The following is a 12,708-nucleotide window of genomic DNA, read 5'->3' as shown; positions in this document are numbered from 1 at the left end:
TTTCTAAGATCGACCCCTGTTCTCTTTCACGGTTTCCCCATTTTATCCTCATAACAAAACTAAATAGAAAAAAGAAAAAATCAAAATATTCTTATACACCCTTTGGATTCCCAAACTCCCCCCCCCCTTTCCCGGTTTCAATCCCCAATATATATCAGTCTATCTATTCTCAGCCTGGAGACCTTACGTCAGAGGCTCTCAATTCTCTCTCAATTCCTCTTTGCCAGTTTTTTGGGTAGTCCTTTATATAAAACCTCAAATCTCGGAGAAACCCTGTCTCGATAATGTCCATTTTTCTTCTAACCAGACCTCTATATTCGAAAGTGGAGTTCAAATCTTATTTCTTAATCTTTTTGAATCTAAGTGTCCCATAAACTCCAACTTCCATCTTAATCAAATTTGTAATCCATAGGTCTTCAGGTCTCCATCTAGGTAGGTCTCTCCGTTCTTCATTTTCCAATTCAGACCAAGTCTTCATCATCCAGTTCTTATTTTCCTTTATGTCCTTCTTGTCAGGCCCCTGGCCTTCCTTAGCCTTCTGCAGCATTGTAACTCCTCCTTCCTCACTCCAGATCATCATGTATCTCTTGTTCCGCTTTCTCAGATTTATCAAGCTTCTTTTCCTGCTCAGCTGCAAAGACTTTTGTTTCCGCTACAAGGGCTTTTAGTTCAGGAACAAAGACTTGAGTCAAGTCCCTTCCATTTTCAGTAAAGTTATTTACTGTTTCATTCAGTGCCATGACCCCTGTAGCCAAAATATCACTCTGTTCTTGAAGCTTTCCCAGGAGATAAAAAGTCCTGTTCAGCTCAATAAGTATTTTTCCATTTGCAGCCATTCTTGCAATATCCCAGAACCCCCTCTAGAGGGATTATGGATACTTACTATCCTTCTAATTCCAGTCCCAAAATCGAAATAACTTGTTTTTCGACAGTTTATAACCAAATTGTAGCAAATCCAACCGGCAAAGGCAACAAAAACAATGTTTCTTTTTATTCCCCAACTTTGACAGCTAAATTTGACAGCTGTCAAAGCCTTCTGTATCTTTCCAACAGGCTCTTTCGCAGATCACTCCCGGGTCCCGGGGGGTTACACTTCAGCTCTCAATCAACTCTTATCCTCCAGCAAAATTACTTGTACTGTCCAATCATGAAATTAATAACTTTTGTTCAATAAAGAAGAAGATATTCTCTCAATCTTAGTTATTTAGTCCTTGCTTTAGATTGTTTACAAGGCGGGGAGACGGACTTCCTTTTTGCGTCTTCCCCGATCGTGCAAGATTCAAAAAGAAAAAATTCCCTTTTAAGTCCAATTTCCGTATTACTCACGGGTTGTTGCTTTTAGTCCGAATGTTCACAGGAAAAAGTCAGCGCTCTCCGTCCATGGCTTGCGGCTTCACTCAGCAGGGGAAGCAGAGGGCTCTCAGCACCACGCCACTCCCCGTCCCCCGTTCCGTAGCCTTTAAAAAGGCTCCCTCGCAGATCGGGGGGGCGCAAATGGTGCCTGCCAAGTCACCAAGTCCACAGGCTTCCGCGCCTGTGGTTTTTTAGGATCCCCGTGTCGCCGCCGCGACAGGACCCAACCCCTGCTGAGCCGATTCCCTCCGGAGCTCGGAGGGAATCCACCATTAGGAGATGGCGCTAACCCGGAAGCCCAGAGCTCACCTCTCAGGTGGGCGCCATTTCCATTCAAAGAGAACAAGGGAGAAGTTTGTGGTGAGCTCCAGCTCTGGCTATTTCTATAAAAATAGCAGTGGTAATTGTAATTGTAATTGTTGTTGTTGTTGTTGTTGTTGTTGTTGTTGTTGTTGTTATTTTAAGGATCAAAAGGGAAGGGGCTGGATTTTGAAAAACAGCAACTCTGGAACTAGACTTATTTATTTATTTTTAAGGTAGATACAAGGCAAAATAGAGTTGTCAGCATTTTGGGCTGCCACTGTAGCTATGCTCTGGGTTCGCAATATATCAGTGCTTAGACATTGCTAGTTATCATTTGTCCCCATGCTGTGAAAAGGGTTGCCTGCTGATTTCTACAAATCAGGTTGCTGTTATCAGCATGATAGCAGACTGGCCTCCCCCATCAGCTGGCCGCTGGTGCTTACCACCCAACAGATTTCCATTCAGGACAGGCAAGTGAAGAAACAACCTCTGCATATTAGAAGTATGGAGAAATGGAAGGCCACTGCGCATTTGCTCAACCCTCAACCTGCTCAATCTTCTCGAGGAAATTAAAATATTAATTAAAACAGGTCTCTCTTGGGCAAGCTTTCTCAGAGCCTTGGCAAACAGAAGATCTTGGCATCGTTCATAGGGCAGCGCTGGAGGCCAGCTAAGGCTTAAGATTCTAAGCTCCCCTGGAGGGGAAGCTTCCGTGGAGTTGAGACCACACAGAAATCACAGTGACAGAGAAGATTAGAGTCAGCCTCTAGTGCAAAGACACGTTGACAGGGGGCAGCAGATATGCAGAATCCTGACAGGCCTTCAAACACAACTGGACACTGGCAGAGAATCTTTTTGCCGCCCCCGCCTCTCTCAGGCTCCACTGCCCTTCAGAAGTATGGCACAGCTGTTACCTCAGCCATTCACGATTGTACCCTGGAGGAGAAAGAGGCACACTCAAAAATTGGTTACGGCTGACGCTTGGTTTCTCTTACACATTCCTTTCCACGTTAATGCTATTTCAAAGCATTTCTGAAAAGCTTAGCATCTCAAAGCAGAAGGCAAAAATTGCGAAAGCAAACAGGAAAGCACCATCGCAAGGGGAGAGGGGAGACGTAAAACACAGTGTTATAAAGACAGATGAGGACAGGAATTGGTTAACAACAAGGTCCAGTCCAGATTCTTCCAAACCCTACCTTGAGCTGCTGGGAATTGAACCTGGCGCCTTCTGCTCTACCACTGAGCTACCTTCCTTCTCCAACAAGAGAAGATGGAGCTCCCATGCAGTAGAAGCTGCTGTTGCTTTCTCACACTGCATCAGATTGGGACGGAGGTTAAGTGAGCTGAAAGTTGTCACACTGATATTCCAACTGTCCGAGTCGGAGCACAGGTCTGATGCAGTAGATGCCTAGCTAGCTAATACCGTATTTTTCGCCCTATAGGACACACTTTTTCCCCTCCAAAAATGAAGGGGAAATGTGAGTGCATCCTATGGGGCGAATGCAGGCTTTCGCTGGAGCCTGGAGAGTGAGAGGGGTCGGTGCACACCGACCCCTCATTCTCCAGGCTTCAGGAAGCTATCCGCAAGCCTTGGGAGCCCGCGGGAGTTCCCGCTGGGCTCCCAAGGCTTGCGGACAGCAGCCTGCAGCCCAAAACCCGGGGAGCGCAGCGGAGCGCACCCTGGGCTTCGGGCAGATATCCCGCCGGGCTCCCAAGGGAAAGTTCCCGCCAGGCTCCCAAGGCTTGCGGATAGCAGCCAGTTCTGGGGGCTGGGGTCAGGGGAAGCTCGGGCTTCCCCCACCCCAGCCCCGCGCCTGGGGGGGAAATAATTTTTTTCCCCTTTATTTCCCCCCCCCCCAAACAAACTAGCTGCGCCCTATGGCCCGGTGTGCCCTATGTGGTGAAAAATACGATAATTAGCAGGAGGAGTGCAAATATCCCTTGAACCTTAGGTTGGATTCTAAGCCTGTTCAGATCAGTCACATGACCTGGCATCCCAGCATGAGTTAAGCCAGCAAAAAACTTGGTGTAACTCAAACACTGTCTTAAAAGCTTGTTTTCCTTCTGCTGGGCTTATGACATCCAGCGGTGAAGCAAGCCGATTGGGCTCCTGGGGCTCCGTGTGTGCCCTGAACCCAGGGGTGGGGCCAGCCACCCGCTGGGCGGGGCAAGCTGGGGCAGGATGCTCTGTGGGGCCTCCAAGGAGTCTGCCTGCCTCCTCCCACTCAGCCGTCCTACAGCTGAGGAGGAGGCAGCGGGCGGACTGTTTAGGGCAACGTGGAGCCTGCGGGTGCCCAAGCCACTGCATCACTCCCAGGAGAGACACATGGCTCGGGCATGCTGCAGGCCCCATGGTGACTACATCATTATGTGAGCACTGTTCCACAGCATTTGATATTTTCATTTACTTACATTCATTCAAAATAAGATGGGTTTATGAAGCAATTCTATATCCTCCCACCACGCTGACGAAGAATTCTATGAAACAGTAGTCAATATCTGGAATCACTGTTCAGTGTTGGACACCATATTTGCTGAATACACAAAACTTCACAGCTTATGTTTCATCGTACAAAGTCTGATACCTTGCTTCATTTAAAGATTTTCAGAAACTTTGAGACTTTAGATTTCATTTTGTACTTGTTATGGTTTGAAGGAATTCTATAAAGATTGTCTATTGCGTATGTACGTGGTCATCGTGTTGCCTAGACATTGCTGATGTTCTCTTTGCAACACAGGGGTTTGTTTGGCCCCATGGTGAGTGCATTTTGTCACACACACCCCTCAGTGGTGACACCCGGCACAGCTCGCCCCCACTGCACCCCCCTTGTTCCACCCCTGACATCTCAGCCAGCGGTAACCTTGCTGCTGAACAGAGGTTGAATCTGGCATAACTTTATTGGCTCCCAGTACATTTCCGAGCACAATTCAAAGTGTTGGTGCTGGCCTTTAAAGCCCTAAACGGCCTCGGTCCTGTATACCTGAAGGAGCGTCTCCACCCCCATCATTCTGCCCGGACGCTGAGGTCCAGCGCCGAGGGCCTTCTGGTAGTTCCCTCCCTGCGAGAAGCCAAGTTACAGCGAACCAGGCAGAGGGCCTTCTCAATAGTGACACCCGCCCTGTGGAACGCCCTCCCACCAGATGTCAAAGTAAAGAACAACTACCAGACTTTTAGAAGACATCTGAAGGCAGCCCTCTTTAAGGAAGCTTTTAATGTTTAACAGACCACTGTATTTTAATACTTTGTTGGAAGCCGCCCAGAGTGGCTGGGGAAACCCAGCCAGATGGGCAGGGTATAAATAATAAATAATAAATAATAAATTATTATTATTATTATTATTATTATTATTATTATTATTATGCTTCCTTAAGCTATACTGGCTTACTGAAACCAGCTTTTTGCATCTAAGATTGCTATTTCCTCAGTCCAGTTAATTATTTTCAGTGGGTTTACTCTGAGTAAAACTAGATGACTGTGCCCAGAGAAGAGCACACAAAAATAAGAATTCCAATCAAAAGTTTTGAAAAGAATCAAAACTTCAAAATTTTAAGAAAGCGGTTAAAAAAAAAAAAAAACCTGTTCACAATGACTTTAAATATCCCTGTTGTAGTATCTGTTGACATCATTGTGAATTCATAGGTTAACAGAGCACTGAATCAGCCTTGACCTTGACCTTGGTGATCTGAAACTTCAGTTTGTCCAAATTTGTTGACTGCTCTGTAACCTGATTCTGTTTGTGCAGGCATCTGTGCAAACGCACATCCTGCGAGTCTTGGACAAATAAGGTCATGTTCTATTTGAAAGACGGTTTCTAAAATAAAGAGATTTCCCTCTACAAGAATAATGATGGGACGACAAATGTTGAGCGATACACATTTTTAAAAAACCTACGTCAGAATGGAACATCAATGCCGTTTCCATTGCACAGTTTTAATGGGAAAGATTCATAGCGAAGACACTTAGGCATGGTGTGCATCTTTCATTGAAACTATGAATGGATTTTTCCATTCATGGAAACTATGAGCTGGATTTTTCATTCCGTAATTTTCTATCTATATTCCTTCAAATTCGGCCTCTTTCATATAGAAGCATGGTATTACATCTGAACCCTCCCTGAACTAGTAACCATCTTAAAAGTGGGGAAAATGCCTTAAACCTTTGTTGATTAGTTTGAGGGGGGGAAACAGTTTGTGTCTGTGACAATAGTAGTGAAATGATTGATTTGATGCTAACTCTGAGCCTAATTAGCAGTGCCTCTTTAAAAAGTTTTTATCATTAAAATTTTCTCTGGGATGTCCTAGCTTACTAAATGGAAAGTGTTTTTTACAAGAAATAACATTTTTTTTAAATGACCAAGAAGCTTCCATCTTCAGTCCGAGCTACCTCTACCCCTACTTTTTGAACAGCAAGTAGCTTGTTTCCATACAACCTGTTCATTACAAGAGCCTTGTGGCATTAATAATATATTATTATTTTTTGCCTAAGTCTGTTCTTTCCCCTTTCCTTCCTCCTCACTTTTTCTTTCTCATGCTGTGTCTTTTGTGATCCTAAGGGCAGAGACTGTGTTTTTCTTATAGATTTGTAAGCTTTTCTAGGAGCTTTTGAGGCAGAAGGGTAGAATATATATGCCTTGAATGGTGAATAAATTTAGAACTCTGGGAAACAATTCTTACGGTTCACTATAGCTCAGAGAACATGGCACTGAGTATCTGCTTATTTGTTTAAAATGAAAGTATGCTCTAGAAATATTTCAATAAACAAAAGAGGAGTGTTGCACCCAAAGCCCTGCTAAAGCCATCGTTGTTCTGGATCCACACATCCTTCCACAGTGGGGACATAGGTTTCTGGGCGGGAGTTGATCACGGTGTAGATTTGCCAAGCATGCCTTCCTCTTAGCACGTTTCTCCCTTGCGTTCTGAGTTTGAGTGTCTTCAAAGCCCATGACACCTTTGGTAAAAGCTGTTCTCCAACTGGAGCGCTCGCAGGCCAGTGTTTCCCAGTTGTCAGTGTTTATACTACATTTTTTAAGATTTGCCTTGAGACAGTCTTTAAAGCTCTTTTGCTGACCACCAGCATTACGCTTTCCATTTTTAAGTTCGGAATAGAGTAGTTGCTTTGGAAGACGATCATCAGGCATCTACACAACATTACCAGTCCAACGAAGTTGATGTTGGAGAATCATTGTACAATTAGCAGCACCTAGACAGTGCATTGAGCTAACTGGTCCCCTGGTCCACACTACGGTCAGACCTATGGTTTTTCTCCTTTCTAAATTGGCAGCTATATATCTAAATTAACATATTCAGGTCTGTTCCCTCTTTGAGGACCTCCCTGGAGCTGTCAGGGGTTGAACCTGGGACCTTATACATGCAAAGCACATGCTGTCCCACTGAGCTCCAGCCCTTCTCCATGAACCATTTATATTACAAATGGGGAGACTGTGACCCTCCAGGTGTCACTGGACTCCAACAACAGGTTTCCCAGCCCTGACTTAAATGGATCCAGGAAGAGAGAAGAGGAGGTGGGAAAGAAGGGAAAGAGAAATAGCAATGTGATTCAATCACTAAAATGTGTTTTGTCATCACAGGGTTATGCATCTCAGTTCCCTCCCTGCACCTCCATCAGATATCCTGTGCTTTTAATATCTTGGTTTGGGATAAATTCAGAAAGCAATATCGCTTTAAGTGGATGATCCTGTCACAAGATCCTTCGGCTGCTTCAGTGGCTAACTCCCTTCCCACGCTGAAAAGAAATCGGCTTCCTTATTTGCAGCAGGAGTGGGCAGACTTGAGACTTGCAGGATCATCTTGGGGTTTTTTAATTAGAGTCCTGAAGTCCGCCAACTGGAGCCTAGTGCAGAAGAGTGGCTCTGCAAGGCTAAGAATGAAAGAATAAAAATCCTTTGAGCACCTGCTCAGCTCAGGCATTTGTGATCCGGGATGGAGGAGAGACAGTTTGCATTTAACAGTGAACTTGCCTAATTTTCAAATTCTAAAACAATATGTACACTAAAGCACAGCCATCTTTTTGAAATTCACACTGAGCTGTACTCCAGTTCTGGGTTTAGGAATTCTGCACCTCAATGCCTATCCGTGAGTTCACAGTTGCAAAACAGCAAAATATACAACTGTCCCTTTGAAGGATCAATCTGATGCTGAGTTCTGGACATGCCATGTGAGGCAGTGATTTGTGCAATTGTTCAGATCTGGTTTTGCAGATAAATGTTCTGACTACGCAATGCCAGAAAGGAGAAATAGCCTTGAAAAACAAAGTGAATACAACATGCTGCACAATTGTGGCTCTTAAGAGATACTGTATGCCCTGTGTATTAGTGATTCGGATCCATGTTGCAAAAATTTCAAATCCACTGTTGCAAAGAGATATTCCAAATGTGTGGTGTCATACTGATATAAGAAGGAAGAAATAACCTTGAAGCTCGAGTGAGAGGTTTTGCACATCCTCAAACAGAAATACAGTCTCGCAGGGTGTATCCACTTGAACTGGGCTGGGCGGGGGGCTAGAGTGAAGAAATACTGTATTGCTCAAGTTCATGTGGGAGTTCAATTCTGCTCAGAATGGAAACTGCCGATCATCTGATGCTGCATTATCCAAGACTTAGCTTTTTGATCTTACTCCTCACTCTGCCCATCGGAGTCTAAATATAGATGTCAACTCCCACGTCTACTTGCATGGAATTTCTACATTATTTATTAAAGAGAAAGGCTGTGCTGAAAATGAAAGATCTTTATATAGAACTAAAGCTAGCTAAGCTAGCTAGCTAGAACATCTGCAGTCAAGGGACAAGGTACAGACAATGAGCCACTTCAGATGTAACAAAGAGGGTCCTCTGGAAATGAGTTACAAGCTTTCTGTAGAAGTGAAGTTCGGCTCTTAAGACTTTCAGAATGAGAAAGAGAGAAGGACTATTTTCTCCTTGCACGTACAGGCTTGCGTGAGGAAGATGGTGGCCTTGGTGGTGATGGGAAGAGGGCAGTCTATCAGTATATGCTCAAGAGTACTCTCTACGTGAGCCTTCAAATAAAAATGTTCTCATCTGATTACGTTACATGGGAGATTTGTGGACAGAGATCCGGAGCTGCTGTCTGAACCCAGAAATGCAGGAGATGGTGAAAAAGTAGGGGGCTGGGGAGAATAGGAATTTGAAATCATTGAAATAGTGTAGCTTAGAACAAAGCCACAGGGACGCAGTTGCTATTGTGGTGGTCAAATTTTGCCAGTTATGGGCTAATGCAGTGGTTTTCAACCAGTGTGCCATGGTACCTTGGGGTGTCTTGAATGATGGTCAGGGGTTATGTGGGCAACACTGGCCTCTGTCCCTCTTTCCGTCTCTCCCTTCCTCTGATGCCCTCTTGCATCTCTGCCTCCCAAAGGCTTGCACAGCTGTTTGTTGCAGCAGCCCTGGCTACAAGCTCTCCAGGTGAATGATGCCGCTGGGGTTGGCCAGGGGTTGTTTCCCAGGCCCCTGTGGGGCAGTGTGAGGAGGCACCTCTCTTTGGGGCAGGTGGGGGGCAGCTCAGAGACCCGGGGCAGCAGCTGCAGCTGCTCAGAGGACTCCCAAGGAGAGAGGAGAGGAGGCTGAGGGAACACTCCACAAGGGACAGTGTTCTGCAGGCAAGGGGTGACATAACTGGCCCCCTGAGCCCCGCAAGGCTGCCGCCTAAAGAATGTAGTTGGTCAAGGGAGCCGTGGACCTCAAAAGCGTCTCCACCCCCATCGTTCTACCCAGACACTGAGGTCCAGCACCGAGGGCCTTCTGGCGGTTCCTTCACTGTGAGAAGCCAAGTTACAGGGAGCCAGGCAGAGGGCCTTCTCGGTAGTGGCGCCCTCCCTGTGGAACGCCCTCCCACCAGATGTCAAAGAGAACAACAACTACCAGACTTATAGAAGACATCTGAAGGCAGCCCTGTTTAGGGAAGCTTTTAATGTTTGATGTATTACAGTATTTTAATATATTTTTTTTGGAAGCCGCCCAGAGTGGCTGGCAAAGCCCAACCAGATGGGCGGGGTATAAATAATAAATTATTATTATTATTATTATTATTATTATTATTATTATTATTATTAAAGGTTGGATCAGTGATGGCTTCATAACCACCAGAAGCTTCTCTGACAGCACACGCCTATATATTTCTCCCACCTTTCCGCAACAGCCAACCAAACTAGGGCAGTCTTGCCAGAGGCTCACAAGCTGAGTGCAACCACACACTCCTTTAGGCTCCCTTTAGCCCCAGACGGGGGTGTTTTGTGGGGATACAAGGCAAATATTTAGGAGGGGAGACAGACAGAGCATCCAGCCTTCCTGCCTCTTTCCTGAGCCTTGGAGCTAGAGACTGAATCAATTCAGGTAGCTATAGGCTGGAGATGGGGGCTGTGAATGGGCAGAAACAGATTTTCATGGGCGCTGAACTAGATGGGCAACTGGCCTCATTCAGCAGGGAGCTTCTTATGTTCTTGTGTTCTTTCCCCCACACCGAATGCTGGCATCGTTGCTTGCTGCCGTCCCTATATTTATTTGATGTCAGATCTTCATTAGTGATTACAGCTTAATATGTGATTAGGTCTTGATTCATTGCATCACTTAATTGATTAGTCCATTAAACTTCAGAGCCTTTGCCGTTACACAGGTTTTATCATGTGCCTAGCCAATTCCAGTGTGATATTTTGCTGGAGGATTGAGTTAGCCTTTCTTTTCGTGGCGATTGCTGTTTAGCAACTTTGTATGTCTATTTTGTTTTTAAACGTGGTGGACTGTTCACACTCTTAATGGCCTTAAATATGCAGACTGATCAATTGGCCCAGATTCTTGGCATGTGGTCCGACCTTATCGTGATCACAATCTTCCATGTTTAATCAGTCTCACTAAAAGACAAAGGGGGGGGCGGATATAATGATGAGCTGGTGATTGCAAAGGGTTCATTAACTGATTGATCTATTTGCATTATTTTTCAGAGTACGCTCGATTTGAGGCCAAAATCCATGACCTGCGTGAACAGATGATGAATCACAGCATGAGTTCTGGGTCGGGCTCCCTGCGAACCAATCAGAAACGTTCCCTCTATGTCAGGTAGGGATGCAATATGACAAAATGACCAAAAAAAAAAAAAAAATCAGCAGAGAAAATGGAACTAGAGAATTGAACTGATGGAGAATGAGGTTGTCAAAGGCTACTGGCCACAATGGCTTCATCATCATCATCATCATAGCTTTCCATGAAGCATCCCAAAGTGACTTATAATATATACTACTTCCAGTAATAGAGGCAGTATGTTTAAACAGAAGAGTGCTGTTTCACTTCCAAGAGTGCTTGTGAACGTTCAATAAGCAGCTGGTTGGTCATAGTAGGAGAGAGCATGGGCCTTTGGTCTGATCCTGCAGTGCTCTTCATATGACAGTGGCAAACAGCATGATTGTGTTTTTCCTAAATGGCTTGGGAAGGAGTGCTTCTTTGCTTATAGGTCTGCCCATGCGCCGAGATCGTAGGAATGCAGGAAGCTGACTTATAGGGAGTCACACCTTTGTTATTTAGGACAACCAGTGGTGTGGAGTTCTCCACCTGCCTGTCACCTGCAACCTGGTAACGTAGCTGTGTGCTGGTCCTGAGATTGGCTGACCCACCAGCCCTTAATCCCAAGGACTCTTAAGGGCATGCCCTGTGGGGCTATGCAGGGAGCTCACCCGCTAGTTACAGCCCTTGGCTAATGCACCACCAGAACCAGTTATGATATGATGGAACACTGTGTATAAGATGAGGACAGAATGCTATGAATAAGGCAAAGTGCCAAGATCCCAGGTTCCATCCCAGATAGAATTCCTCCTCAGCCCACAGCAACCAGAACCATCGTAAATAGAGGCCATAGGGTGGGGTGCAGAGCTAAACGAGGGGTGCACTCCCTCAGGAGGCAGTGATGAACGCCAACTTGGTTGGCTTTGAAAGAGGATGCTATTAGTGGCTACTTGCCATGTTCTCCTCTACAGCCAGAGGCAGCTTCTGTTCACCAGCAGCTAGGATTCTCATAGAGGCTCTACAGTGGCCACTAATCCCGCTTGATGTATTCTACCACCACAGCTGGGGGCTTCCGAATAGCATTTGTCACACACTACAAGAGTAGGGTTACCAGACATCCCTGGTTCCCGGGGACGGTCCCTGGATTTGCAAATCTGTCCCAGGACAAATTCCATCCCCAGAATGTCCCCCAAATCACAAATCTGTCCCTGGGAAACGTGGCAGCGGCAGCCTCAGCAGCCCGGAGCCAGCCTGTTAGCGCAGTTGGTTCTGGCTGGCTTCAGGAGCTGCTTGCTGCCATGGCGCCCACCATTTTTCCTGCGCCATGGCAGCGGGCAGCGAGCAGCTCCTGAAGCCAGCCAGAGCCAACTGCACTACTAGGCTGGCCCCTCCTGGGCAGCAGCCGCCCGCCCGTGACTCCCCTGATCTGTCAAATCAAAGGGGGAAGGGGGAAGGAGATTGGGGGAGGCTCGGGAGTCACGGGTGCATGGCGCACTGTTGCCCAGTATTTTAAAAAACTCTGTGCATTTATGTTTCACGGGGTGCGAAAAAAGGGCTTTGCACCTTTATACAATATGCATGTGTGCTTGGGCCCAGGGTCTTTTGCCTCACCATCCCCACTGCTGACTCCCTGTTGCTACTCAACTTCAAAAAAAAAAATAAAAAGTGTCCCTGGATTCATTGAAAAAAATCTGGTAACTATATACAAGAGGGGCTAGTGTAGTTCCACAGAACGAAAAATTATGTATGTGTAAAGAGGTTCTTTTGAGAGAAAGTAATTAAAAGCTTTGACGGCTTTATGGTTCTCTCACTTTATGCACAAACTCTGGGCAGTTTTGATGAGCGGGAGGGAGGCAGCCCCCAGTCTTTCTTAACAGCCACCCCCTCCAGCCCCTCCTTAAGTACGTCCATTTCTCAATTTCCACCACTCTCCGCCCCACCTCCATCTTGAAGACTGCAAATTGGAGGAAGGCAATTTGTCAACCCCCTAGGAGTGGTGATTGCTCATGGTGGAACTAACTCAGAT

At 45.9% G+C, this 12,708-nt stretch overlaps 1 protein-coding gene across 1 annotated transcript in view; it reads left to right on the top strand.

Annotated features, from left to right (window-relative positions):
* Window positions 1–12,708, top strand: part of DLG2 (discs large MAGUK scaffold protein 2) — an 880,772-nt gene that overhangs the window by 790,601 nt on the left and 77,463 nt on the right. The window contains exon 20 of the mRNA XM_081859540.1: window positions 10,628–10,742. Coding sequence (XP_081715666.1) covers window positions 10,628–10,742 — 115 coding nt within the window. The remainder of the gene's footprint in view (window positions 1–10,627; window positions 10,743–12,708) is intronic.

Source organism: Podarcis erhardii (genome assembly GCF_964252035.2).
Source record: "Podarcis erhardii genome assembly, chromosome: 4".
NCBI classification, from domain to species: domain Eukaryota; kingdom Metazoa; phylum Chordata; class Lepidosauria; order Squamata; family Lacertidae; genus Podarcis; species Podarcis erhardii.
Note: the sequence above shows the minus strand (reverse complement) of the source record. Positions and strands in the feature narration are given on the sequence as shown.